Source organism: Oncorhynchus nerka, linkage group LG13, assembly GCF_034236695.1.
Source record: "Oncorhynchus nerka isolate Pitt River linkage group LG13, Oner_Uvic_2.0, whole genome shotgun sequence".
Taxonomy (NCBI): domain Eukaryota; kingdom Metazoa; phylum Chordata; class Actinopteri; order Salmoniformes; family Salmonidae; genus Oncorhynchus; species Oncorhynchus nerka.
The window spans coordinates 65,870,603-65,897,705 of record NC_088408.1 but is presented as its reverse complement, the minus strand read 5'-3'; the positions used below and the strand labels follow the sequence as shown (position 1 = coordinate 65,897,705).

Genomic DNA, 27,103 nt, shown 5'->3' with positions numbered 1-27,103 from the left:
CTAAAGGACCCCAATAAGAAAAAGAGCCTTGCTTGGGCCAAGAAACACGAGTAATGGACATTAGACCGGTGGAAATCTGTCTAAATTTGAGATTTTTGGTTTCATCCGCCGTGTCTTTGTGAGACGCAGAAGAGGTGAACAGGTGATCTCTGCATGTGTGGTTCCCACCATGAAGCATGGAGGAGGAGGTGTGGGGGTGCTTTGCTGGTGACACTGTCAGTGATTTTATTAGAATTCAAGACACTAAACCAGCTTGACTACCACAGCATTCTGCAGTGATACGCCATCCCATCTGGTTTGCGCTTAATGGGACTATCATTTGTTTGTCAACAGGACAATGACCCAAAACACACCTCCAGGATGTGTGAGGGCTATTTGACCAAGAAGGAGAGTGATGGTGCTGCATCAGATGACCTAGCCTCCATAATCACCCGACCTCAACCCAATTGAGATGGTTTGGGATGAGTTGGACCGCGGAGTGAAGGAAAAGCAGCTAACAAGTGCTCAGCATATGTGGGAACTCCTTCAAGACTGTTGGAAAAGCATTCCTCGTGAAGCTGATTGAGAGAATGCCAAGAGTGTGCAAAGCTGTCATCAAGGCAAAGGGTGGCTACTTAGAAGAATCTCAAATCTAAAATATATTTTGATTTGTGTAACACGTTTTTGGTTACAAAATTCCATATGCTATTAAATAACCATATGCGTTATTTAATAGTTTTGATGTCTTCACTATTATTCTACAATGTAGAAAATAGTAAAAAAATAAAGAAACACTTGAATGAGTAGGCGTGTCCAAACTTTTGACTGGTACTGTATGTGTGCGGGGTTGGGTTAACAGTGATTGCCACATTGATGAAGCTGGTTGTGGTGGTCTGTATTTGCATCCACATGAAATGGGTGAGGTGGGACCTGATATGCCTAGATATGTATTGAGTGTGTTGGTGTTTGTCTCCTTAGGCAGGATGAGGAGAGGGGCAGGGTGTATAACTACATGAATGCAGTGGAGAGGGATCTGGCTGTACTGAGGCAGGGCATGGGCCTGAGCCGTCGCTCCTCTACCTCCTCTGAGCCCTCTCCAACCGTCAAAACCCTCATCAAGAGCTTTGACAATGCCTCCTCACAAGGTACCCCAACCTGCGAGTGTAAGATATGGACCACTTTTTTGTACTTTTATTCTCATTTCACCTGTATATTCCTAGTAATAAGCATAGCAGTAACACTGCTACTAATACAATGTAGTAGTATTACTGTGGGATGTGACTGATTTCTGTTCACAACAGGCCCAGTCCCCACGACCGCTGCCCCTGCTGCTCCGACAGCACCTGCTGCCACATTACCACGCACTCCCCTAAGCCCCAGCCCCATGAAGACCCCTCCTGCAGCCGCCATCTCACCCATACAGGTATGCCACCTGGAACCCTTTCCAGTGTGTTTGTTTGCATGGCAAGCTCTAAGTGTAGGCATCAGGTCAAGCACACAATAAAAACCTGGCTTACACTAGACCAGTCATTCACACATAGCTGCAGTGCATTTGGAAAGTATTCAGACCCCTTCACTTTTTCCACATTTTGTTACGTTACAGCCTTATTCTAAAATGTATTAAATTGTTTTTTCCCTCATCAATCGACACACAATACCCCATGATGACAAAGCGAAAACAGTTTAAAAAAACAAAACAGAAATTTACACAAATTTACACAATATGCTATGATATGCTATGAGACTCGAAATTGAGCTCAGGTTCATCATGTTTCCATTGATCATCCTTCAGATGTTTCTACAACTTGATTGGAAAGGCATAAACCTGTCTATATAAGGTCCCACAGTTGATAGTGCATGTCAGAGCAAAAACCAAGTCAAAGGAATTGTCCATAGAGCTCTGAGACAGGATTGTGTCGAGGCACAGATCTGCGGAAGGGTACCACAATATGTCTGCAGCATTGAAGATCCCCAAGAACATTGTGGCCTCCATCATTCTTAAATGGAAGAAGTTTAGAACCACCAAGACTCTTCCTAGAGATTGCCGCCCGGCCAAACTGAGCAATCGGGGGAGGAGGGCCTTGGTCTGGGAGGTGACCAAGAACCCGATGGTCACTCTGACAGAGCTCCAGAGTTCCTCTGTGGAGATAGGAGAACCTTCCAGAAGAACAACCATCTCTGCAGCACCCCACCAATCAGGCCTTTATGGTAGAGTGGCCAGACCGAAGCCACTCCTCAGTAAAAGGCACATGACAGCCCGCTTGGAGTTTTCCAAAAGGCACCTAAAGGACTCTCAGACCATGAGAAACAAGATACTCTTGTCTGATGAAACCAAGATTGCCTGAATGCCAAGTGTCACATCTGGAGGTAACCTGGCACCATCCCTGCGGTGAAGCATGGTGGTGACAGCATCGAGCTGTGGGGATGTTTTTCAGCGGCAGGGACTGGGAGACTAGTCAGGATTGAGGGAAAGATGAATCGAGCAAAGTACAGAGAGATCCTTGATGAAAACCTGCTCAGGACCTCAGACTGGGGGGGAGGTTCACCTTCCAACAGGACAAAAACCCTAAGCACACACCAAGACAACACATGAGTGGCTTTGGGACAAGTCTCTGAATGTTCTTGAGTGGCCCGGACTTGATCCCGATCGAACATCTCTGGAGAGACCTGAAAATAGCTGTGCAGCGATGCTCCCTATCCAAGTTTGAGAGGATCTGCAGAGAAGAATGGGAGAAACTCCTCAAATACAGGTGTGCCAAGATTGTAGCCAAGAAGACTTGAGGCTGTAATCGCTGATTATATAAATGTGTTATTTCAGTTGTTTGTTTTTAAGAAATTTGCAAAAATGTATATAAACCTGTTTTTGCTTTTGTCATTATGGGGTATTTTGTGTAGATTGATGAGAAAGAAAACAACAAGAATTGAATCCATTTTAGAATAAGGCTGTAACGTAACAAAATGTGGAAAAGGTCAAGGGGTCTGAATACTTTCCGAATGAACTGTATTTATCAAGGTCTAGATCAAATGGTGTGTTTTAGAACTGCCAGAGCAGTATGGCAAGGAATTGTTGTCTGTGCTGACTAGGTCAGGGAGCGGTGCAGTAGTGAAAGAGTTATTGTGACCATCGGGTCAAGAGCTGTCCTATATTCACAGTGTTTATAGACCTCCATTACTCCACAGATATCACTTCCTCCTCTTCCTCTGGCACTTTGTCACAGTTGACAGTCTCAGGGCTTGCCTCATACACAGACCATGAGAGATTGAGTTGTTTGAGAATATGTCCCATAGCTCTAATTCCGTTACCTCACTTTCCCTTAATTTATATTTTGGTAATTTAGCAGATGCTCTTATCCATAGTGACTTAGTCAGTGCATCCAAATTATCCATATGACCCAAAGATTCTTTCTCATCTTTTAAACTCTCACACGTTTTTTCAAACATGTCAGCTGTTTGCCTCTAACACATTTTTCATGAACCTGCAATGTAGTGTTGTCACGAAAACAGAATCTTGACTTACAAAACCTGGAATCGGTATCTATCACGATACTCGATACCACGGGGGGGTGGGAATTAATCGTATTAGCCAATGTCGTAGAGTGGTACTTGATCCAGACAGATCTTTTGAGTTAAATATCATTACATTTGAAATGTTCTATTTAAAAAATATATATATATATTTTTAAATAATTAATTAATCAATTATATAATCATACAATCAATTTGACTTAGTTCTTTACCAATCTAACTACACAACAACATAATGGTAATCATTTATTTGAATGTTAAATCTCTAGTCTATTGATAATCTGGGTAAATCAAGATGTAATCTAGGCCTATTTTACTATACAGGTGAATACATATTCAATAGGACTTTGTGCATGCATGGAGTTATTGATCTTATTTTGGCTGAGTTCATGTGGCTACAGATTAAAAACAATCTGTTTCCCTTCCATTTGGGACTTATTTTATTGTACTGATCAACAACATTTGCATAGAAGAAGCAGTATCTTCTTATATAAGTGTGCGCTGTCTCTTTAAGGCCCATGACGTAAGCATTTCACTGTTAGTCTACACTTGTTGTTTACGAAGCATATGACAAATAAAATGTGATTTGATTCACACAAACACTCAGTTCGAGGCTCGAGCAAAGATGATCTTGACCGAATCCCAAATGGACCCCTAAGCCCTACACCCTATGTACTCGTGGAGATCTGAAAGGATTTGACCGGTGTAAGCAATATGGTAATAGTTCCACCTAGGCTAGGTGGACATTTCACTGTATTGCTTATACCAATCAAATCCTCTCAGATCTCCACGAGTGAATAGGGTGTTCGATTTGGGGGTCCATTTGGGATTGGGCGTGGTAGATTAAGTGAATGAATTAAGTTTTTGGTGACAATCAGCTTTAAAATCAGCAATATTTTTCCTTATGGTGTTGCATATTATCATATTAGTAATAGTGTAGTGAATTGATGTAAGCTTCAGCTGTAAGCTAGTACTGTAAGCTAGTAAGGAAAGTTAGCCTACAAAGCTGGAAGTTACGGGTGCAAATTATTGTATGGGACAATATACATTTGAGAAAGATAATTAGAAAAATACAATTTCGCTAAATGTATTTATTGGTTTCTTTTCATTTTGATAAGGGATGAAAATGCAATGAATTGAAGGTTATTTGTAGTAAAAAAAAGTTGTCATTAGATGTGTGGTGAGGTTGCGAGAGAACTTGGAGAAACAATGGGGTCCCCAGAAATTCTGTCCAAAGAAAATGGTGTCCCTGCTGAAAACGTTTGAATACCACTGCAATAGAGTATAAGGACAAATTCAGTCATTCCATGTAATACTGTGGACAGAGGGGCAAATCTGAGCATTGGATATTTTATATACATTATTTAAGCAGAGTATCAGATCTTCTCATATGAAAGGGCAAAGTTCAGGGAGAGATTGGTTTTTCTGTTTCCTAGACAGGTTTCAAGTCTTCTGTCCTGCTTTTTCTCATCTATCCTCCTCTGCAGTCACAAGATTATTGCCCATGCCTGGCTGCCGGGTGCTGTGATCAGAATGGCCTCCTCGACCTGGGCATTTTTTTCAGAAATTACACATAGTAGGCTACTTCTATAGGAATTGTGAAGACGTTTTCAGGAGGTTTTTGGATAAAAAAAGGGGTTTATGTGGTGGGCGTGGCAATGAGCATAGTCGGCTCATCAGAGCGGCTACATTTTAGAGGCCCCCATTTTGTCGGTGTAGAGAAAGTGTTTGCATTTTTGCCCCATTTTCCTGCAATTCTACAATATTTCTCCATGGAGCTGTGAGAAAATGCTGCAGCTTTAAACCTAATTTCCTGCGATTCTACATATTCTGTCATGGCGCTAAAATAACATTTTCGTTTTAAAGCTATTTTGCTAAAATTCTATGCATTTTGCCATGGCAATGCTGTGTTCTTTTACTCAAAAATAATAACAAAATGAATACTCAATTCTCCCTGATTGTCTGGCTTTTATATAATATTTTTCTCAAACATTATATTATTTTTAAATATAGGTTCATTATCTTTTCTATATACTTTATATCTGCTTTCTAAAAAAAAAAAAACACTATTTGACTTAGGTAACCTGAAAAAATGCTTAGACTGACTGCCCAAGCATTACAATGGCAGAAAATCCCTGATTTTGTATGTATGTGAGCGAGTTTTAATCTAATGATTGGTCTATTTCAGAGACACTCCATAACTGGGTCCATCTCTGCACCCAAAACCCTCTCCTCTCTGAGTGACAAAAGGCCCAGCTACGCAGACATCAGCATGCCAGGTGAGTCCGCAATACAGTATGTGGATATATGGGTCATTTTTAAGTTTGGTGGTGCTTTGCGCCCAAAGCAGTGGGGTGGGTGTCTTTAGTCACTAAGGAGGCGAGCATGGAGTCAGCAGAGCTTCACTTGACTTTGATGTGTGGGTTTAATAAAACAACATAGAAAGTGTGGTGTCCCAGTGACTGGCCTCCCCTATAAATGTTGTCATACATATTCTAGTGAGTTCCAGGGCCTGGAATGTGAACGTGCTATAATGGTCATGCCCTCCGATGTTTAGTTAAATGTCCCTGTTGTTTTTTAACCTCATTCGATGGTACTTGACAGTTCCAGGGCCTGGAATGTTACTTTGATCCCTTGAGTATAAGAGGAAGAAAAAAATCCCTCTTGCTTAAACTAACATTTTGAAGGGAATATGAAGTCACTTAATTTCAATGCAATGTTTCTGTTTCCTCACTTTGGTTGTGGGGTTGACATAATGTTTGTATGTTTCATCCTGTCACTATCCTCTTCCCTCCACAGCAGAGCATCTTCTCAGGGGCTCCTCTGCCAGCCGCCCTGCCTCTGCTCTCCAGAGGGTGTCCAACATGGACTCATCAAAGGCCATGGCCATCTCAGGTATCACAAATCATGGACATATGAATAGGCCTTGAAATAGATCTATAATTCTTTTAAATGGTTGCCAGTAAAATGAAATGCATTTTGAGAAAGAATTCAATGACGTTTATAAAAAAATTGAAAGAAAAAAAAATTGGGGAACGTATGTTGTTGCTGGCAGTGAAGACGGGTCACTCACCCTGTATCTCTGTCTGTCTGTGTGGTGGCCAGTGTCCCGCAGGAGCAGTGAGGATATGAAGAGGGACATCTCTGCACCTGAAGGTGGCTCCTCCTCTCTGATGGCCATGGCCTCTGCTTCCTCTCTGTCCTCCTCCTCCCCCACCGCCTCTGTCACCCCCACCGCACGCAGCCGCCTCCGGTAAAACCCTCATCAGCTCCATGCCTTTGATACGATACATACTAATCCACTAAGTCCTTTTTATGTTTTAAACAATATTTTGACTATACCAAATGGGCTTTGTGGACTAGCTGGTCAATGGAGTCTGAATATGTGTGTTAATTCAAATGATTCTCTGTCCTCTCTAACGTGGTGTGTTCAGTGAGGAGCGGAAGGACCCCCTCTCAGCGCTGGCCCGGGAGTATGGGGGGTCCAAGAGGAACGCACTTCTCAAGTGGTGCCAGAAGAAGACTGAGGGTTACCAGGTATGTGTTGTTCAGTCAGAACAGACCGGTCAGGTCATTTCACCTCTCGGGTCGCTCTCTGTTGATGAGGATTTATTTTCTCAATAGTGAGACTCTGGTGGGGGTTTTTATAAGCTCAACTATCTGGAGTGACAATCTAATTCAATAACTTGGTCAGAATGTCCGTTATTCCTTCAGAGGTCTAGTTCAGTTAATTGTTTTTTAAAAGCCCCTCTCCGACACCTAAGTCAGCGCATCCTTTATGCTCCCCTCTCAAGTCGTAAACTATTGTAGATGTTGTCATGAGGACTGTTGTCAGTTTTATTGTGTTGTCCTTATGTTTCCTCTCCCACTCTAATGTGACTGGACCAACAGTGCCTGGGAACGGCTTCAAACGTCATCCACAGAGGGAATAAACATTTGGCTACTTTGAAAACTTTATTTATTGGTTGAATTTGCTATTTAGGACACGTTTTTAAGACCCACTCTCTCATATTGAAACAGCCTTTTTTTATGGTCTTGGTCCTAGTGCAGAGAGTGACTGGTCGTCATGGTTCTCCAGGAAGTGCTCCAAATGTTACACATGTCGTGCCAACTGCCTGTCAGAAAAGCTGTGAATTGCCCTGGCTGAGAGGAGGGCAATGAGATTCAATACATTGGGGATTCACACTATAGTGGGATGGAAACAAACCAGCTTTGTTTTTTTGGGGGGGTTCTTCTGTTGTTTGAAATGTTGCTCTTGCTGAGTAAGAAATCCTGCCAGGATTACGATGTGGTGTTAAGAGATCCTCTTGTCAAATGAATCTGAGTAGACACATCATACTCCACTCAATCTTTATGACCTCTTCCTTCAGAGAAACTTGGTCATTCTGATAAAACGGTGTTTGTTCGTGAGGAAAACAAGCCAGTTTATTTCTGACAGTATGGCCACAACAACCTCTCCCTCAACCGTCAGTAAAACAAAGGAGTTGATTGTTGACCTCAGGAAGCAGAGGAGGGACCATGGCCCGGTCCACATCAATGGGACTGCAGTCAAGAGAGTAAGCAGTTTGAAGTTCTTCTGAGTCCATATCACAGAGGACTTGACGTGGACCAACAACACCACCACTCTTGTCAAGAGGACGCAACAGCGTCTCTACTTCCTAAGATGGCTGAACGAAATTCGTCATGCCACCCCGGGTCCTCTCCAAATACTATCGCTGCACCATCGAGAGCGTCCTGACCGGTTGCATCACGGCCTGGTACATGAAATGCTACATCCACGACCGCAAGGCCCTCCAGCGGCTGGTGAAGACGGCCCAGCACATCACTGAGACCGTACTTCCACCCATCCAGGACATGTACTCGAAATATAACCTGAGAAAGGCCCGCAGCATCATCAAGGACACCACACACCCCAGCCATGAGCTGTTCACTTGCTTAGCGTCGGGCAGACGGTATCGGAGCATTAGGTCTGATACCAACAGGCTCAGATACAGTTTCTAACTACAAGCCATCAGACTGCTGAACACTTGAACTGGACTGACCACATGCATGTACCAGGCGCACCGGTTTGTGTCAAGAAATGCAGCGCTGCTGTGTTTTTCACGTTCAACAGTTTCCCTTGTGTATCAAGAATGATCCACCACCCAAAGGACATCCAGACAATTTGACACAAATGTGGGAAGCATTGGAGTCAACATGGGCCAGCATCCCTGTGGAACGCTTTTGACACCTTGTAGAGTCCATGCCATGATGAATTGAGGCTCTTCTGAGGGCAAAATGTGTGGGGGGGTATACTCAGTGTACATTCTTTGTGTACTTTGGTATACTCGGTGTACATTCATGCTACACACTCATCTCAACTGCTGCTACCCGACTCTTATTAGGATTGTTAAATGCTGCACAATTTTAACATTTGCCCTCAAATCTCCCCTTGCCAAAACACTTCTAAATAACAGACTATAAATGGTGCCTTCCTGTAATATAATTATGCTAAAATGTTTTCTATTCAACTGAGCCATTTTTGAAATCAAATCAAATGTATTTATATAGCCCTTCGTACATCAGCTGATATCTCAAAGTGCTGTACAGAAACCCAGTCTAAAACCCCAAACAGTAAGCAATGCAAGTGTATAAGCACGGTGGCTAGGAAAAACTCCCTAGAAAGGCCCAAACCTAGGAAGAAACCTAGAGAGGAACCAGGCTATGAGGGGTGGCCAGTCCTCTTCTGGCTGTGCCGGGTGGAGATTATAACAGAACATGGTCAAGATGTTCAAATGTTCTTTAAATTACCAGCATGGTCAAATAATAATAATCACAGTAGTTGTTGAGGGTGCAGCAAGTCAGCACCTCAGGAGTAAATGTCAGTTGGCTTTTCATAGCCGATCATTAAGAGTATCTCTACCACTCCTGCTGTCTCTAGAGATTTGAAAACAGCAGGTCTGGGACAGGTAGCACGTCCGGTGAACAGGTCAGGATTCCATAGCCGCAGGCAGAACAGTTGAAACTGAAGCAGCAGCACGGCCAGGTGGACTGGGGACAGCAAGGAGTCATCATGCCAGGTAGTCCTGAGGCATGGTCCTAGGGCTCAGGTCCTCCGAGAGAAAGAAAGAAAGAGAATTAGAGAGAGCATACTTAAATTCACACAGGACACCGGATAAGACAGGAGAAGTACTCCAGATATAACAAACTGACCATAGCCCCCCGACACGTAAACAACTGCAGCATAAATACTGGAGGCTGAGACAGGAGGGGTCAGGAAACACTGTGGCCCCATCCGATGATACCCCCGGACAGGGCCAAACAGGAAGGATACTTTACTTTGTTGGTGTTCTTATCTTTTATTATTTCTTATTGTTGCATTGTGGAGAAGGAACCTGCAAGTGAGCATTTGGTTGGAAAGTGTATACTATGTGTATCCCGTACATACTGTGTATCTCATACATACTTTGTATCCCGTACATACGACTAATAAAACTTGAAACTAGTAGGAAGATGAAACAACGAGTTGGTTTTATTATGTTGTTTTTTAAATTATTATATCCAATTGGTAGTTCCAGTCTTGTCCCATCGCTGCAACTCCCTTATGGACTCGGTAGAGGCGATGGTCGAGAGCTGTGCGTTCTCCAAAACTTGACCCTGTCAAGCTTCTTGACACACTGGTCGCTTAACCTTGAAGCCACCCGCACCAATGTGTCGGAGTGAACACCATCCAACTGTCGACCGTGTCAGCGAGCATGTGCCCGGCCTGCCACAGGAGTCGCTAGAGCGCCATGGGACAAGGACATCCCGGCAGGCCAAACCTTCCCCTAAAACGGACGATGCTGGTCCAGTTGTGCGCCGCCTCATGGGTCTCCCGGTCTCGAACCCGGATCTGTAGTGATGCCTCTAGCACTGCGATGCCGTGCCTTAGACCACTGTGCCACTCAGGAGGCCCAACAAGGTGTTTTTAGGACCGATGTCTGGGACCCAGTATCTATTGGATTATCAATACAATACACTTCTGAACCTCTACATGTCTTTACACTGTACCTTTGCAATACAATAAAAAATGTTTCCCCTCTTTCTGGCAGAACATTGACATAACAAACTTCAGCAGCAGCTGGAATGACGGCCTTGCGTTCTGCGCTGTGCTCCACACCTACCTGCCTGCTCACATCCCCTACCAGGAGCTCACCAGCCAGGAAAAGGCAAGCCGATTTCCTACTGTAGTGATGATAAGTAAAAATGTGTCATAGAATTGTAACCAGGTTTCTATCCAACCATTACATGTGAAATAATGACCTGATCAGAAAAAGTCACGACAGGGCTCATGGAAGCAGGAAGTCGGTACAATTTCATACATTTTCGACAGATGATTGGTTTGTTCGACATGGTGGGATCTTTTTGTGTGAGTATAATTATTTGCGAAAAATCGGTGGAAATGCCAAATATTGACTTAATAACCATCATATTGAAGTGAACTTGGAGTCACGTAATGATATGGGCCTACCACCACGACTGGGAAAAGCATTAAATGCTTATAGGCAGATGAAATAAGTTATATTCATGCTAATTCCCAATAGGGTCAATATCGAGGGTAGGCTATTATTTAGAATTCTGGTGACATGATGATCGGTTCTTGGCTACCAATTATCAAATAAAATGACATTGTGCTCATCCATATCTCATCATATAGTCACCCCCCTGTCCACTTTATCAGCGAAGTCTAGAGAGCATGTGCCAAAACCAGATTATGCAAGTTTACGTGGTTTAAATTGCAATGGAAACCCATATAACTAACGTTTTTTTATTGGGTACATGGGAACTTAACTGCAAACGTCATTTTTATCTGCACTGCATCATCAAGCCCAGCCTTTTATCTGCAACAAGTCAGTTTGATGGAAACATCTCTGGTGGGAAAATGCACATTGTTTTTAATGCAGATTTTAGAATATATTTGCATGGAAATCTGTTGCCAATTGGATGGAAACCTAGCTATTATTTAATATTTTACAGTTGTCTCAATCTGTCATCAGGGAGCTTCATCGTGTGTGATTGTGTGTTTTTGTCTCCCGATCTTTAGAGGCGTAATTTCACACTAGCCTTCCAGGCTGCAGAGAGTGTGGGGATCAAGTCCACTCTGGTAAGATTCAAGTGAAGGATTTGTAGGATTTTTAATCAATTTATTTGCAAATTATGGTGGAAAATAAGTATTTGGTCAATAACAAAAGTTTATCTCAATACTTTGTTATATACCCTTTGTTGGTAATGACAGAGGTCAAACGTTTTCTGTAAGTCTTCACAAGGTTTTCACACACTGTTGCTGGTATTTTGGCCCATTCCTCCATGCAGATCTCCTCTAGAGCAGTGATGTTTTGGGGCTGTTGCTGGGCAACACAGACTTTCAACTCTCTCCAAAGATTTTTTATGGGGTTGAGATCTAGAGACTGGCTAGGCCACTCCAGGACTTTGAAATGCTTCTTACGAAGCCACTCCTTCTTTGCCCGGGCGTTGTGTTTGGGATCATTGTCATGCTGAAAGACCCAGCCACGTTTCATCTTCAATGCCCTTGCTGATTGATGGAAGGAGGTTTTCACTCAAAATCTCACGATACATGGCCCCATTCATTCTTTCCTTTACACGGATCAGTCGTCCTGGTCCCTTTGCAGAAAAACAGCCCCAAAGCATGATGTTTCCACCCCCATGCTTCACAGTAGGTATGGTGTTCTTTGGATGCAACTCAGCATTCTTTGTCCTCCAAACACGACGAGTTGAGTTTTTACCAAAAAGTTATATTTTGGTTTCATCTGACCATATGACATTCTCCCAATCTTCTTCTGGATCATCCAAATGCTCTCTAGCAAACTTCAGACGGGTCTGGACATGTACTGGCTTAAGCAGGGGGACACGTCTGGCACTGCAGGATTTGAGTCCCTGGCGGCGTAGTGTGTTACTGATGGTAGGCTTTGTTACTTTGGTCCCAGCTCTCTGCAGGTCATTCACTAGGTCCCCCCGTGTGGTTCTGGGATTTTTGCTCACCGTTCTTGTGATCATTTTGACCCCACGGGGTGAGATCTTGCGTGGAGCCCCAGATCGAGGGAGATTATCAGTGGTCTTGCTTGTATGTCTTCCATTTCCTAATAATTGCTCCCACAGTTGATTTCTTCAAACCAAGCTGCTTACCTATTGCAGATTCAGTCTTCCCAGCCTGGTGCAGGTCTACAATTTTGTTTCTGGTGTCCTTTGACAGCTCTTTGGTCTTGGCCATAGTGGAGTTTGGAGTGTGACTGTTTGAGGTTGTGGATAGGTGTCTTTTATACTGATAACAAGTTCAAACAGGTGCCATTAATACAGGTAACGAGTGGAGGACAGAGGAGCCTCGTAAAGAAGAAGTTACAGGTCTGTGAGAGCCAGAAATCTTGCTTGTTTGTAGATGACCAAATACTTATTTTCCACCATCATTTGCAAATAAATTCATTACAAATCCTACAATGTGGTTTTCTGGATTTTTTTCTCTCATTTTGTCTGTCATAGTTGAAGTGTACCTATGATGAAAATTACAGGCCTCTCATCTTTTTAAGTGGGAGAACTTGCACAATTGGTGGCTGACTAAATACTTTTTTGCCCCACTGTGTATATGTATGTATGTATGTGTATATGTATATGTGTGTATATAATACAAAGATGAACAAATGGCACTGCCTTTTTTCTAGGCATGATGAATCTTAATAACAAAGACCCTGTTTATTCAACCTGGTCTCATTCTCTGTTTTGCAGGACCTCAATGAGATGGCCAGTACTGAGAGACCAGACTGGCAGAGTGTGATGACCTATGTTACAGCCATCTACAAGTACTTTGAGACCTGATGTGATCTCTCCACCCAACATGGCAAGCACAAACTGCAGTCCAGCCTGCTAGCTCCTCTGACCTTAGCGCACCTCCAACACTTCAACTCGACATTCAACTCAGCTGTTATGCCTCACTTCACTGAGCCACCCTTCACCCCAACACCCAGCCAATGCCGCACACCGGCCGCTCTGTCTCTCGTCTAGACGCCTTCTAGTTTGAGTCACCATAAGAAACGTAGAAATAAGCTCACTGTTGACTTCCTAAAGTTGACTTCCTAAAGCTAATCATGGATATTTCTATGATGGACATTTTTCACTGACACGTTTAGTGTGATGAACACAGCCTAAGGGCTCTTCAAGCACCTGTTCAGGGCCTGCTCTGTTTGGGATGCTATTTTTACTCTTATCCATTACTGGATAACCCATTTGAGGTGATCCTCAGTGCAGATTGTCTGGTTAAACCAGTATGATCTGAGCTACGATAAGAGCCTGCAGATCTACGATAAGAACCTGCAGATCTACTAGCTCCACTCTCCTTGACCAGAGTTGGTGAACATGCTACAGACTATCCCAGCCTTTGTGCCTTGCACCTGGCTTTGATTCCTCTAACCAAGTGGTTATCCCACGTGTTTAAGCCAAACCATACCCAGTGTGCAATGTGTCCACCCTAGGAATCATGGGACAAATTTTCTATGGAAATCAGCCAAGGCATTTTTTGCTCCATTGTCTTCCTGACCCATTGAACACTTTGTGAAGGGACCTCTTCTATTATGGATTAAGTGCCTGTTTGATTTATATCGCTGGAGGTTTACTAAGAGACAGTTGGAGCAAAAATTGCTCAAATGAAACGTTTCAATGCTCCATGCTTTCAAAGCAGCTTTGGAGGAATCTAAGTGAAGCTTTTTAGAAGTGATTCTGCAGTTCTATGAACACTAGCTATATCATAAGGGAAACACTGTCAGGTGCTCTCTTGGTCACCTGTAAGATTCAAGTTACAATTTGATGTGCTTTTGGACTATTTTTAGGAGAGTGATCATTGCTACGTTAACATAATTTGTTTTGCTAACAGAGACCAACTCATAGAAAACAATAGGCTATACAGAACCAACACAATGTCTCTCAGTGATGGTTTTCTCAAATAGAACTGTCTTAATCCTGAACCAAAAAAGTAACTTGCTCAAGTGTCCTATCTATGTGAAGTCAAGGGCTAGACTTCCAAAAAAGTCCTAGCTCTTGGTGATTTGATTGTGGTAAATGTTTCCCCAGCATGTTGAGTCTCAGGGTTGGATGTTCTCTTGTTGTTGTCATCAATCATGATAGGGGAAGAGTTTTTTTCAGATGCAGAACGCATCCGTTTTGCTGCTGGAGCCAAATGTATTAACACATTGTTCGTTTTGACACATTACTTCCACCAACAGCAGACTGAAACTCCCAAGATTGGTCACAGTCCAGTTGTCTTGAACTGTAAGATTTGTGTGTTATTAGACACTCTGAGCTCAACAATGACTAAGTTATTGTGTGTGTAACCTAACTCTGTGACTTGATATACTCCATCTTGCTAGTAACATTTAACATGGGGGGGAATACTAACTACAAGAGATGCACAAGGAACTCAATGGTACATTTTATATTTGAGCTTTCTTCGTGTTATCACTTGCCACCCAATTGACTTTATTGATAAAGCTGTACTAACACTAATCATGTGTAAATCAATTCTATGTAGTTTACATAGTCACCAAGAAAGATATTGGAATGAAGAATGACTGTGTTATGTTATTGAGCCTCTGCTTATTGAAGTTTGTGTGGGTTAATTAGCATGGTTTAATCCACCTCGGAGTGTAGTGATGCAAGTGTTACAAATGTTAATGTAAACTTCATATAATGTGAATCTATGACTTTTCATCACACTGCTGCACTGATGTCTCTCCTAAACTCATAATGTATGATGACGATTTGCCTTTCATGTGGTCCCAACCACACTCCTGTATCATTTCAGAATGGTACAGTATGCAATCGATACTCCCTCGTTGGTGTACCATTTTAGGCTTAGGCCCCCTTACGTCTATGATCTAACACACTCGCATGTGACCATAACTTTGTAGGGACAACATTTTTCTGAATATATTTAAAAGCACATTTGCGCCTGTCTGCTTGCCAAGCCACCTTCCCACCAGCTGTACAGGTGCACTGCATGGTGTTTGACAAAGCACAACTTGAAACACAATTGCTTGTTTTTTGTGTGTCGATCAGTGTGGTTGGAGAGTAAGACTGGGCGGTTAAATGTTGTGTTGGTGGTCTTATTGTATGGATAAACACTCATTTGTGAGAGCGCATGTGCTGTGACTGTTATTATTATCATTATCATGTACGGTATTTACTATTGAACAGTGAGCACGGTATGTCAACGCTAACTCGTCTATTTATGATTCCCATTGCTATACTGCAACCCTGTCTTAAATTTGATTTGCATTGGATCCAAACACTAGTTGGTCTGCAATTATTCTATTATGTGAAGCTACTTCTTGCCAAGTGTTAAAAATGGAATCTCTTGATCATGTTCCAATGGACATTGGTATTGATAAGTGGTCCTTCATGTTGTGATCTATGAGGACTGAAACCTTGCCCTAACATTCTACTCAACTGTACAGTGTAGACAGAATGTAGTTGACCTATTAGATAATACAATGTGTTAAAATATCAGGATGATATCATCTTGACATATCATTCACCACTGAAGAACATTGGACTGATTTTGCTTGATTTCATTCAATAAGTTGCTCATATTTTCCATGGCTTCTGTATTTCGCTCTGCATTTTCTCCCGTTTCTTTCTACACTACTTCACAAAAGAAAATGTGAAAAGGACTTTAAAGCATGTTTTTATTTTTACGGGTCCGTTAGAGGTTAATTCTGTTTACTTGAAAGGTTGATGTTTTTCTAAGCTGCTTTCTTTTTGGTTCTTATTAATGGTGCCTTTTGCCTACAAATATATGTCATTCTTGCCAGAGTTTTACTTGGTAATAAGGAGGCCAAGAGACCCATGTTTCCTTTTGTCTCATTCTGTCTCGAAGTCATGATTGCCACAATATGAATCTCCAATGGAGTGTCTTGAATCAAAATGTATCCTGTTGATTGGGTAATGATAATATCAAGAGTATGGTGTAGGGAAGTGAGCCAAATGCACATTATGATAATCAACAATTCGGTTTTAAAAAATGAAAGGCTTATCTGTATTTATATTGTTTTGTTTTGCAGACCAGTAATATTAAAGAATCATTGCAACAGGAATGTGTTATGTTTTGTGAAGGCATAAATTAATTTGCCATGTGGTTAATTCAGTCATATCCCCCTTTTTATAGAGTAAGAGGCTATGATTGAACTGTTGCCCTGAATGTATTATCAGATTACTGGTCTAAAGTGAATGAAGGCACTGATAAACAAAAAACATTCCTCGCTTGTGAAACAGGCAACACTAATATTAACTCTACTCTGTAGGGCCAGGGCATATTAAAACTACTGGGATAATTTAGATCAAATTAGATTGTGATGAATGAAGTGTTTAATTCAGTCCGCTAGCCTGTGGTATTTGGAATACAGCAGCAGCCTTTGTTCTGATAAGGAGCGATATACACTGAACAAAAATATAAACGCAACATGTAATGTGTTGGTCCCATTTTTCATGAGCTGAAATATAAGATCCCAGAAATGTTGCACCAAAAGCTTATTTCTCTTAATTTTTGTGCACAAATTTGTTTACATTCCTGTTAGTGAGCATTTATCCTGTGCCAAACTAATCCATCCACCTGACAGGTGTGGCATATCAAGAAGCAGATTAAACAGCATAATCATTACACAGGTGCCCCTTGGGCTGGGGACAGTAAAGGCCACTCTAAAATGTGCCGTTGTCACACAACACAATGCCACAGATGTCAAAGATTTGAGGGAGGATGCAATTGGCATGCTGCTCAGGAGTATTTCTGTATTTTTGTGGAAGTGGAATGATGTGATAATACCCAGATTCACCTGAATAAGCTGTTTCTCTATGAACTGTTTGGTAACTGTTGAACAGGTGTGAAGGTTTTAACAAAGAAACATGTATATTTTATTGTAAAGACTTGGGATTCATATCAAAGTGACCCCCCCCCTCTGATTTAAGACCTGAATATTTCCAATATGCACAATCGAATGTGAACTTTAGCCAGTGATCTCATTCCCAAGTCTTGGGATAATATCTGTTCAAATGTCAAAGATGAAGTCCATAGCCTGTAAAGTCTATTGCTAACATGACAAATATTAGCAGAGGGGAAGATAGGTTTTACAGTGTATACCAGATGAAGAGCTCAATCACAATGCATTCCCTTCCATGTGTTTTATTCTGAATAACAAATCAGCCCAAACTTTATTTTTATTTTTTTCTTCCTATGTTAGGGATGTGGGGGTCAGTTTTTGTTCACCTGAACTCACCCCCAGTTGCTAATTTAAGGCAATGCATGGTAAATATGTTTTTCTGCAGTGGCCATACAGCATTTACTTTGAGATGGAGCCTCCAACCACATTTTCAGATCAAGCATAAATGGGCTTTAACCCGTCTACAACGCCAGACTATATGTGATGAAGTGAAGGCCTGCACCCCTACCCTAAAAGTCCATTTATTCTTGATCTGAAAATGTGGTAGGAGACTCCATATGTGTGACGCAGAGCCTCTGGATGCATGCAGAGGCCAAATTGAGCTCCATACCGAATTGCCATGCGCCTCCAAAATATTGTAACAATGCGGAGGGCACCTTATAGGTCTACATTGACATGGTTGGTTGACGGTAGGTGGGAGCAGCAGGTCCTGTATAAACACAAACTCACTTCGTTTACAACTTCCATCACAACAGTTCTGCTCAACAGCTCTGCCTTAGCGCAAGAAGTATGAATGCACTGAATTCTGCAGAGGCCGTATCACTGCAAATGCTGCATGAGCGCCATTAACCCGCACATTTAAATTTAGAACATGCACTGTACAAATCTTTTTTTTCTTAAACATTTATTGGAACAATTATGTTTTTCTTCAACGTTTCATAATTGATTTATTGAAAAGGCTAATCTCAGAAAATCTCAAATAACAGCGTGAATTGACACCTTACACATGCTTTTGTGAAAAATAAATCTTATTGAAATAAACTCCGAGATTGTCCTCTTGGCCTCAGTTGATTGATGTCAACTTTTTCTGCCCAAGTTCCCAAAAGCATTTGACTATTATCCTATGTTGTGCTGCTGGGGTCACGTGTCAGTCTGGTCCGCCTGTGCGATATTGAACCGAGGAGAATCGGTTTAAGCATCAGTAGTCAAACAGTGGGAGCGCACAAATTGCCTATCAGATTACGTTCCCCAGCTATGATCCTTTACAACGCGCGTTCTATATTACGCCACTTAAAACGTAGGCCTATAATGTGAATTATTTTATTCGAGCGATGTTTATTGGCATGATGCAAACTATTTCGATTAGGTTGTGATTCATTTGGAATAAGACACGTCGAGGGATATATTGAAAAGGTACGTTTTTTAGAAATTGAAAATAGGATTAGAATAGCATTAGATAGAAGTCCAAGGGTTTGTATTTCTATTTAGAGTATTTTATTTAAATCCAATTAATGAATAGCCTAATTAAATATTTTGAAAGTTTACACAACAGTTATTGATCCTGGTGCGATCAAAATCATTTTCAGCCAGGTATACAGAAACTGGACAGTAGCCTATGCCAAGTTTTGTTTATGGACAATTGTGCTCGGTACAATTTGGGGAGTGTTTGGAATTACTTGATCGATTTCTAGACATTGTATTTACACAAATTCCGTTGTATGTTCTGGTCTACTCCCTTTTTTGATAAGGAGTTACAGGAGGGAGACGAGAGAGATAGGGAATAATACTTTCACTTTCTGGTAAGGATAATGTTTGTGGGTTTGCCAGGTATAGGTTTCCACATGTGAACAGGATGTAGCAGGTTTTACCACAATGATTTGACTTTTCCAGGTAATCTACTAAAGTGTTTTCTGGGCAAACGGTTATACATTAAGCTGTTTATGTGCATTTATTAAGGCCCTGTATGCTCAGTTGGTCTCTATTCATGGACATTATTTGAATTCCTTTACATTTGTGTCAATCTGAAACATACAGGACCTTTCAATTGAGATGTCAATGCACTTCGAATACACCCCTTGGGTTTACAACCAACCACCAGGACCCACTGTTGAGCAGAATACTCTCAGAACTCTTGTTGGCTACAACTGTTGAGAAACATTTCAGGATGGAATATAAATGCATTTGACATGATTGACTATTCATGCCCCTCAAGTGCTGTCAAAGAGGACAACTGAAATACCGTGTTATTACCTAGCTGTTGTAAGGTGACTGGGACAGGGTCACACACACACGGTTCACATTGAGATATCACTTCTAATTCAGTTGTAACCTCTATATTAAATGTACCTCTTTGCACCTTCACTTGTGACTCGGTCTGTGTGATGGTGAACATAATTATGCCTCTTCCTTTCTCACATGCAGTATAGAAATGTAGCCATATTAGGCTTTCTGCATTGTCAAAGGGTTTTTTCCTACAGAGTACTACTCTATGACTACATACATACAGTTTGCAACCGCCTATTTTTGCACCTTATACTGTATGTGTGTGATAAAGTTAAAACAGTATGGAAACGTATACAGTGACTGAGATCGGTCGGGAGAAAAACCTCAGTCCCACCAGAAGGGGAATGTTTCTGAGAGCAAAAAAGCCTTTCAGTTCCAGCACAGCTGCTATCTCCTGAAACAATGAGTAACCTTCGAAAACATCCTTGGCTTCACCGTGGGAATTCTCCTCCATAAACATGATGAGAGTTCTGTACGGAAGGAGCTTGGAAACCTCTTCACTCTCACATACAATTCCAGGGAATTCAGTGTTGCACAGTGACCTCAGTTGATTGACAAATTAGACCTAATTTAAAACAATTGTCGAGTGTATATTATGCCTGCTGTATTCTCAAATCACACACTGCTCTACTTGAATTGTTTTTTTGTTTTTTTTGTCTTGAGCATGACGACACCCATCTAACAAAATCAAAATGATTAGTTTGGTGTTCTCATAACCTCATTTAGTGAATCTTTCTCTGGACGTCCTCAAGACTCCTCTCCCCTTATCAGGCAGGGGTTGGGCAATCTCATGGGGACATATAGAACATTCCAGTCCCTGAAGCATATTGTTTCCTCGCTCTGGTACAGCTGACATTTAACTCACTGGGATAGTAGCTCCATAACACCATCGTGTCATTCTGACACTGGTTATATTTCCCCTGACCCCTGGTTTACAGTTCAGTGACTGTTGTTAATGGGGTAAAGAAGAATTGGTGGGAAGCCAGTTATCATGTGTTAACATGAACACTACAGTTGCCCAGGTACTTTACTGGGGTGACTATTTCAGATCTTGATGTTGGTTTTCGATCGAGTATGAATGATGATGAACAGCAGTTTTATGAGGAATACAGTACAGTTAATGTAAAGTAAACACTGAAATTGTTACTTTACAGTGTATTTTACTTGCTACATTGGAAATTCCAGTGTATCATGTCAGATAATACACCGTCATATTTATTGTTTGACTTCAAACGTGGTTAATATTTGATGGAAATTATCATTGTAATATTCATTGGCATTTTATGCAATCATTTCCTGTTTTGGCATTCAGCACTTCCACTTTATTCACTCTTTCTTCCCTTTATCTGCAGCGGTATGACACTTGTGATCGCTTCCTGGCTCAGTCTCAGCCCCATTGGAGTTTCATGCTAAATTGTGCAACAGTGAGGGGAAGAACTTGAGAGGAGAGCACCAGACAGGACAACAGATAAGATAACAGAAGGTTGGACTGCTTCTCTGACCACCAACTGTGGGACTTCTAAGAGGCTTTAAGGTGAAGTGGTCTCTGTGTTTGGAGAGCTCAGCCATAGTCCCAGGCAGTGAGTTAAGCCCTACAGGGTGAGGCCACCGCTACCAGCCTGCAGCTATGGACCTTGAGGAGAGTGGTCCTCCTTCCTCCTCAGTGACCTCGCTGCTCCTCTCACCATGCTGAACGATGCTTCCTCTGTCATCTACATTGTGGTGGAACTGCTGATCGCCATACTATCCGTGCTGGGCAATGTGCTGGTCTGCTGGGCCGTCTGTCTCAACAGCAACCTGCAGAACATCACCAACTTCTTTGTGGTGTCCCTGGCGGTGGCAGACATTGCTGTGGGAGTGCTGGGTATCCCCTTCGCCATCGTCATCAGCACTGGCTTCTGCTCCAACTTCTATGGCTGCCTCTTCATTGCTTGTTTTGTGCTGGTGCTCACCCAGAGCTCCATCTTCAGCCTGCTGGCCATCGCCATAGACCGTTACATCGCCATCACGATACCGCTCAGGTCAGTTCAACATTGTATGAACATAACAGAGAATGTGCTAACATGTTGCTGCCGTCATGGCTTTTTCCTCTCTGAGAGTTCAGACCCAATTACGGACAAAGCGGTTAGACATTAGGCTTTGTAAAGATTTTCAATGTACCCTATGAGGTTGTATAGGGTTATTGATTGATTTTTGCATACCCGGGTTTCAGGTACATTGTGTAGTTTTGCCAGTAGCAAATAGCAACAAAAAAAATCTGAAGTAAATCTTAAAACCTGTGAGAGTTATTTTCAGAATAGAGCAGCAGAGGATCGTGCTATTTTTGAATGAACTTGAAATCTTTAGCCCAAATGGCCAGATGAGCTTTTTTGATTTCCTCAGTGGATCCAGATATAAGTGGAATCTCCTTTGACTACGAGTTTATACAGACCATGACCCCTCTTCAGAACTATACACATGTCAAAAACGTTAGCCGTTTAGACTACTTGTTTATTTTCCTATGTAAACGAATATAAATAACATTATGCCTTAAAATGGATTAATAATCAGTAATTACTTATACACTTTTTTGATAGTGTGTGCAGACTTATTGCATCCGAGATAGTTTGTTGTTCTGAGTTTAGGGCTGTGTTCCTGTATCTCTCATAGCTAACCTTTGAACTTTAACATCTTGAGAATGTGGCAGAAATAGGCCAAATAGCTTAGCTGCTCTCTCACACTGACTGACAGACACACTCAAAATAGACGTTCCTTCCAAATGCTAACATTTTGTTTTTAAGCATCTATTTTATTACTTAAACAAGATGTTTTCCCATAAAGAAAGAGTGTGTGAATGATATGCCTATTATAATGTTTAATATTTAACTCACTATCCCTTAACCTCTGGGAGAATCTAACCCTCCAGAGAGACAACTCATGCTCCCCAAGCCAACAGAGCATGTTTGTCTCCAGAGTGGCGCAGTGGTCTCTGGCTTGAGGCATCACTACAGACCCGGGTTCGATCCCAGGCTGTGTCACAGCCAGCCGTAACCGGGAGACCCATGAGGCGGCACACAATTGGCCCAGTGTTGTCCGGGTTTGGAGATGGTTTGGCCAGCTGGGATTTCCTTGTCCCATTGCTCTCTAGTCACTCCTTGTGGCGGGCCGGGCGCCTGCCAGCTGACCTCGGTCGCCAGCTCGACTGTGTTTCCTCCGACACATTGGTGCGGCTGGCTTCCGGGTTAATCGAGCATTGTGTCAAGAAGCAACACGGCTTGTGTTTCGCATGGCTCTCGACCTTCGCCTCTTCCGAATCCGGAGGGTAGTTACAGCGATGGGACAAGACTATAACTACCAATTGGGGAGGGAAAAAAACCCAGAGATTGTGTGTCTTACTAACAGAGTCCATATCTTTTTTGTTCCCACAGGTACAATAGCCTGGTGACAGGCCAGCGTGCCAAGGGGATCATTGCTGTCTGCTGGGTGCTGTCCATCATCATCGGCCTGACCCCGATGTTGGGCTGGAACAAGTCCACTGAGCGCCCCAACAGCACCTGCTCCCCAGGCCTGATGGAGTGTCTGTTTGAAGAGGTGGTTGTCATGGACTACATGGTCTACTTTAACTTCTTTGCCTGTGTGCTGATGCCTCTGCTGCTCATGCTGGTCATCTACCTGCAGATCTTCATGGCAGCTCGGCATCAGCTGAAGCTCATAGAACTGAAGGCTGTCCACGGGGGGAAGTCCCACTCCACCCTGCAGAAGGAGGTCCAGGCGGCCAAGTCGCTGGCCATCATCGTGGGCCTGTTTGCCATCTGCTGGCTGCCGCTGCACATCATCAACTGCTTCACCCTGTTCTGCCCTCAGTGTGCCCGCCCACCCCTCTGGATAATATACGTGGCCATCATCCTCTCCCACGGCAACTCGGTGGTCAACCCCTTCATCTATGCATACCGCATCCGGGAGTTCCGTCACACCTTCAGGAGGATCATCCGCCGCCACTTCCTGGGCCTCCACCGCCGGCAGCTGTTTGAGAGTGGCGGCAGCACTCGCACCTCCACCCACAACAGCGTCTGTGGCTCAGTGAGGGTTAAGGCCAACTGCCTCAGCTTCGACCTCCACACCGAGCACAACACCTGTAGCTGTGAGAGCCATGTCACACCTGCAGGTGCCGTTCTGACCTCAGCGCCCATTCACAACCACCCTCTTTCTGTGATTAGTTTCCACAATCACAATGTGAGCCCCCCTCTGCCACAGCCTCTCATACAGACCCAGACACAACCCTTATGTCATCCCCTGCAGTATGGGGACCACCAGCAGTCTCCTAAAGGACCGGAGATGGAAGAGGTAAAGGACAGGCAGGATCTCTCCCCTGTCCAGGTCAAATCACTGTTCTATAAACATAAAACCTGCTTCACCAAGCTTTCTGGGGTGTCCTGATGGATACAGAATTGGTGCCAGGCATCTATTAAGGATCCCTTAACACCTGGCCTTCTGTGTGAAATTACTCAGATGCTCTTATTTTTGGGGAGTCAGCTCTGAGTGTAATGGTAGATTACTGGGTAGGCAGGCTCACAAGCTGAGGATCGGAGTTTGGATGTATCGCACGTTATCTAGATGGCCTAATGGAGGCATTCTATCAGCAGGGATTCTAATAGTGGAGCCGAGCTTCTACACAAAGGCAGCCATACAAAACAAACTGTATGTGCACCATTTCAATTGAACCTTTCAGCTTCTTGAAGCAAAAAATTGTTGAAGTTATTTATAACAGAAATGTGACTTGAATGGTTCAATGTGATTCTGTTTGTGATGTTTATTCTCTTGGTCTGCGACGTCATGTGGTGCTTAGATCTGAAGCTTCACAATTGGCTCTTGTTCTTTGCCCTAAAGAAATAACATCGACGTGATTGGATTACTCCTGTGTATTTGGTGGATGGCAGGGATGTTTCAAGCGTGTGATAAGGGGACCGTACTACTTCATTGATTTAGCATGTTTGTGTCCCATATAGATGGACGTGATGAGAGTGCATTTCCTTTAGATGTTCAGGTTTATGATCTTGCAAATGTATGAATGCAACAAAGCTTAAATCTGCCTCGCTAAGAGTTTTTCAATGATAATGGTTTTAAACTATTTTGAGAAGGATCTACTAATCTACCACTGTGCACTTTCTCTACATTACACTTCGTTCAACTTGTCTGTCACTTTCTCTACATTACACTTCGTTCAACTTGTCTGTCACTTTCTCTACATTACACTTCGTTCAACTTGTCTGTCACTTTCTCTACATTACACTTCGTTCAACTTGTCTGTCACTTTCTCTACATTACACTTCGTTCAACTTGTCTGTCACTTTCTCTACATTACACTTCGTTCAACTTGTCTGTCACTTTCTCTACATTACACTTCGTTCAACTTGTCTGTCACTTTCTCTACATTACACTTCGTTCAACTTGTCTGTCACTTTCTCTACATTACACTTCTTTCAACTTGTCTAACTGTCAGTAGCACAAACCTGTGCAGATCCTTCAGATATCACAGACAATTAAATGGTACAAATAAATAATGACATACACCTTATATTTTTTACATATCTATGGCATTCTGTGCATTCTCACATTTCGGATGCAATGCATGCAGCAGTACCTCCTGTCCAAAAATAAATATATTTTTTAAGTAAATCTGTTTTTTGTTTCCATGTTGAACTGTTTAAGTATTACAAGTACTGTAGTTTTCCCAAACATGAATTAATAAGTGCAGAGAAAGCTCCAGGGCTCACCGTGGCTTTGCTCCCAGAAGGGAGGAGTTTTGGACAAAGGGAAGTGAAGCTCCATAAGAGGGCTGGTCAGTCTGTGGAGGGGGCAGACCAGACCAGACCAGATGGGCCATGGGATTTATGTCCCCTTTTACAAACTGTGAGCTCCTCTGATTTCTACAGCTTTCCCAGCTTTTATCTAAATTCCCGGATGATTCCAGGTTACGGGGCACAGGGCATTCTCCTTTTAATTTCCTCCCATGGGCTTCCTGAAATTACATTGTAGTGTTTTAAAAAAAGATGTTACCAGCATAATTGACTGGTGTTTTCTACACAACAACATCCTGACTCTCACCCACTTTCTGACATGACTAAATAAGACTTCCACAACTGGCCAATATCTCTTTCACTCACCACTTACATGTTTAACAATGCCATCCTCACCCAAATGTATCTTTACTGTGCTAACCTCTATATCAACAGTATACTGTACCTGGGACTGGAGGGTAATTTAAAAAATGTTTATTTAACCAGGAAAATGGGATCAACAACATGATCCAGCCTAAAAAAAAAAGCATTTACACTCCTCCGTAACAGAGTCTCCCATCAATATTTTAAATTAATTCAGTAGCAGTAAGATATCTAGATGAAACATGGATTGTTGATTATTCCATGCATCTGGTGCACAAGAAGAGAAGGCAGTCTTGCCTAATACTGTGAATGTCCTGGGGACTTTAAGTAGCAACCACCTAATGTTACAGACATAGCTTCCTTCCTGTCATGACTCAGTGATACTGTACATGGTTTACTGTACATTTGGCCATGAAAAATGGTGCTCACGGAACAAGGCTAATCTAATTATCTCACTGAGTGGCTCTATAGTGCCTCAGTCACTGGCATGTACAATCTATCAAGTGTTAGATGGTCTGGTACTCTTGTCTCATCTGATTGACAGTGTAATTTGAGCAGTAACAACGCACATTCTCTTCATGGTCGTACAATGGGAAAGAGTTGATTGATAGTTCAGTGTTGATGGTTTAATCATGACCCTTTTCGCACTAACTCTTAACTCATCACATACACTGCTGCTACTGTTTATTATCTGTCCTGTTGCCTAGTCACTTTATCCCAACCTATATGGACATATCTACCTCAATTACCTCGCACCCCTGCACATCCACTCGGTACTGGTACCCTGTGTATATAGCCAAGTTATCATTACTCATTGTGTATTTATCCCTCCTGTTATTTTTCAATTTAAAAAAAATGTTTTTCTATATTTATTGTTGGGAGGGGCTGTAAGTAATAATTTCACTGTTATTCTACACCTGTTGTTTACGAAACATGTAACAAACACAATTTGATTTGATGTAGCATACAAGTCAGCGGGACGTGCCATGAATGGACTGAGGTCCTCAGATGATCTCCTGTACCGGTCATTGTTATGGTGCTAAGTGCAGAATGTGTGGAATGTATTACATACAACGTGTGTGGTATTGTGAAAAAAGAGGAAAAGCTCAGATCCCTGATCCTAACGTTTCTAAGCAAAAGACAAGTCATTTCTCTCTTAGATTTGTTGTGATGATGCTTATGGTAACAACTGTCTTGTCATTATAATTCACTAGATAGTAG

At 42.3% G+C, this 27,103-nt stretch overlaps 2 protein-coding genes across 3 annotated transcripts in view; both read left to right on the top strand.

Annotated features, from left to right (window-relative positions):
• LOC115139911 (cytospin-A-like) overlaps positions 1 to 16,619 on the top strand; it is a 32,990-nt gene extending 16,371 nt beyond the window's left edge. The window contains exons 8-16 of one of the 2 annotated variants that reach the window (XM_029677780.2): positions 958 to 1,124; positions 1,281 to 1,402; positions 5,693 to 5,783; positions 6,304 to 6,399; positions 6,610 to 6,757; positions 6,939 to 7,041; positions 10,575 to 10,691; positions 11,567 to 11,626; positions 13,261 to 16,619. In XM_029677780.2, the coding sequence (XP_029533640.1) occupies positions 958 to 1,124; positions 1,281 to 1,402; positions 5,693 to 5,783; positions 6,304 to 6,399; positions 6,610 to 6,757; positions 6,939 to 7,041; positions 10,575 to 10,691; positions 11,567 to 11,626; positions 13,261 to 13,350 (994 nt within the window). In that variant the 3' untranslated portion in view covers positions 13,351 to 16,619. Of the gene's footprint in view, positions 1 to 957; positions 1,143 to 1,280; positions 1,403 to 5,692; positions 5,784 to 6,303; positions 6,400 to 6,609; positions 6,758 to 6,938; positions 7,042 to 10,574; positions 10,692 to 11,566; positions 11,627 to 13,260 lie in introns of both variants that reach the window. The other variant, XM_029677779.2, reaches the window with a different exon arrangement.
• Positions 16,620 to 18,669: 2,050 nt separating this feature from the next.
• On the top strand, positions 18,670 to 25,397 carry LOC115139910 (adenosine receptor A2b-like). Its single transcript, XM_029677778.2, has 3 exons — positions 18,670 to 18,872; positions 21,095 to 21,763; positions 23,150 to 25,397. Exons 2-3 carry the CDS (start codon positions 21,429 to 21,431, stop codon positions 24,156 to 24,158), a joined length of 1,344 nt encoding a protein of 447 aa, XP_029533638.1. The 5' UTR covers positions 18,670 to 18,872; positions 21,095 to 21,428; the 3' UTR covers positions 24,159 to 25,397.
• The last annotated feature ends 1,706 nt before the right edge of the window (positions 25,398 to 27,103 follow it).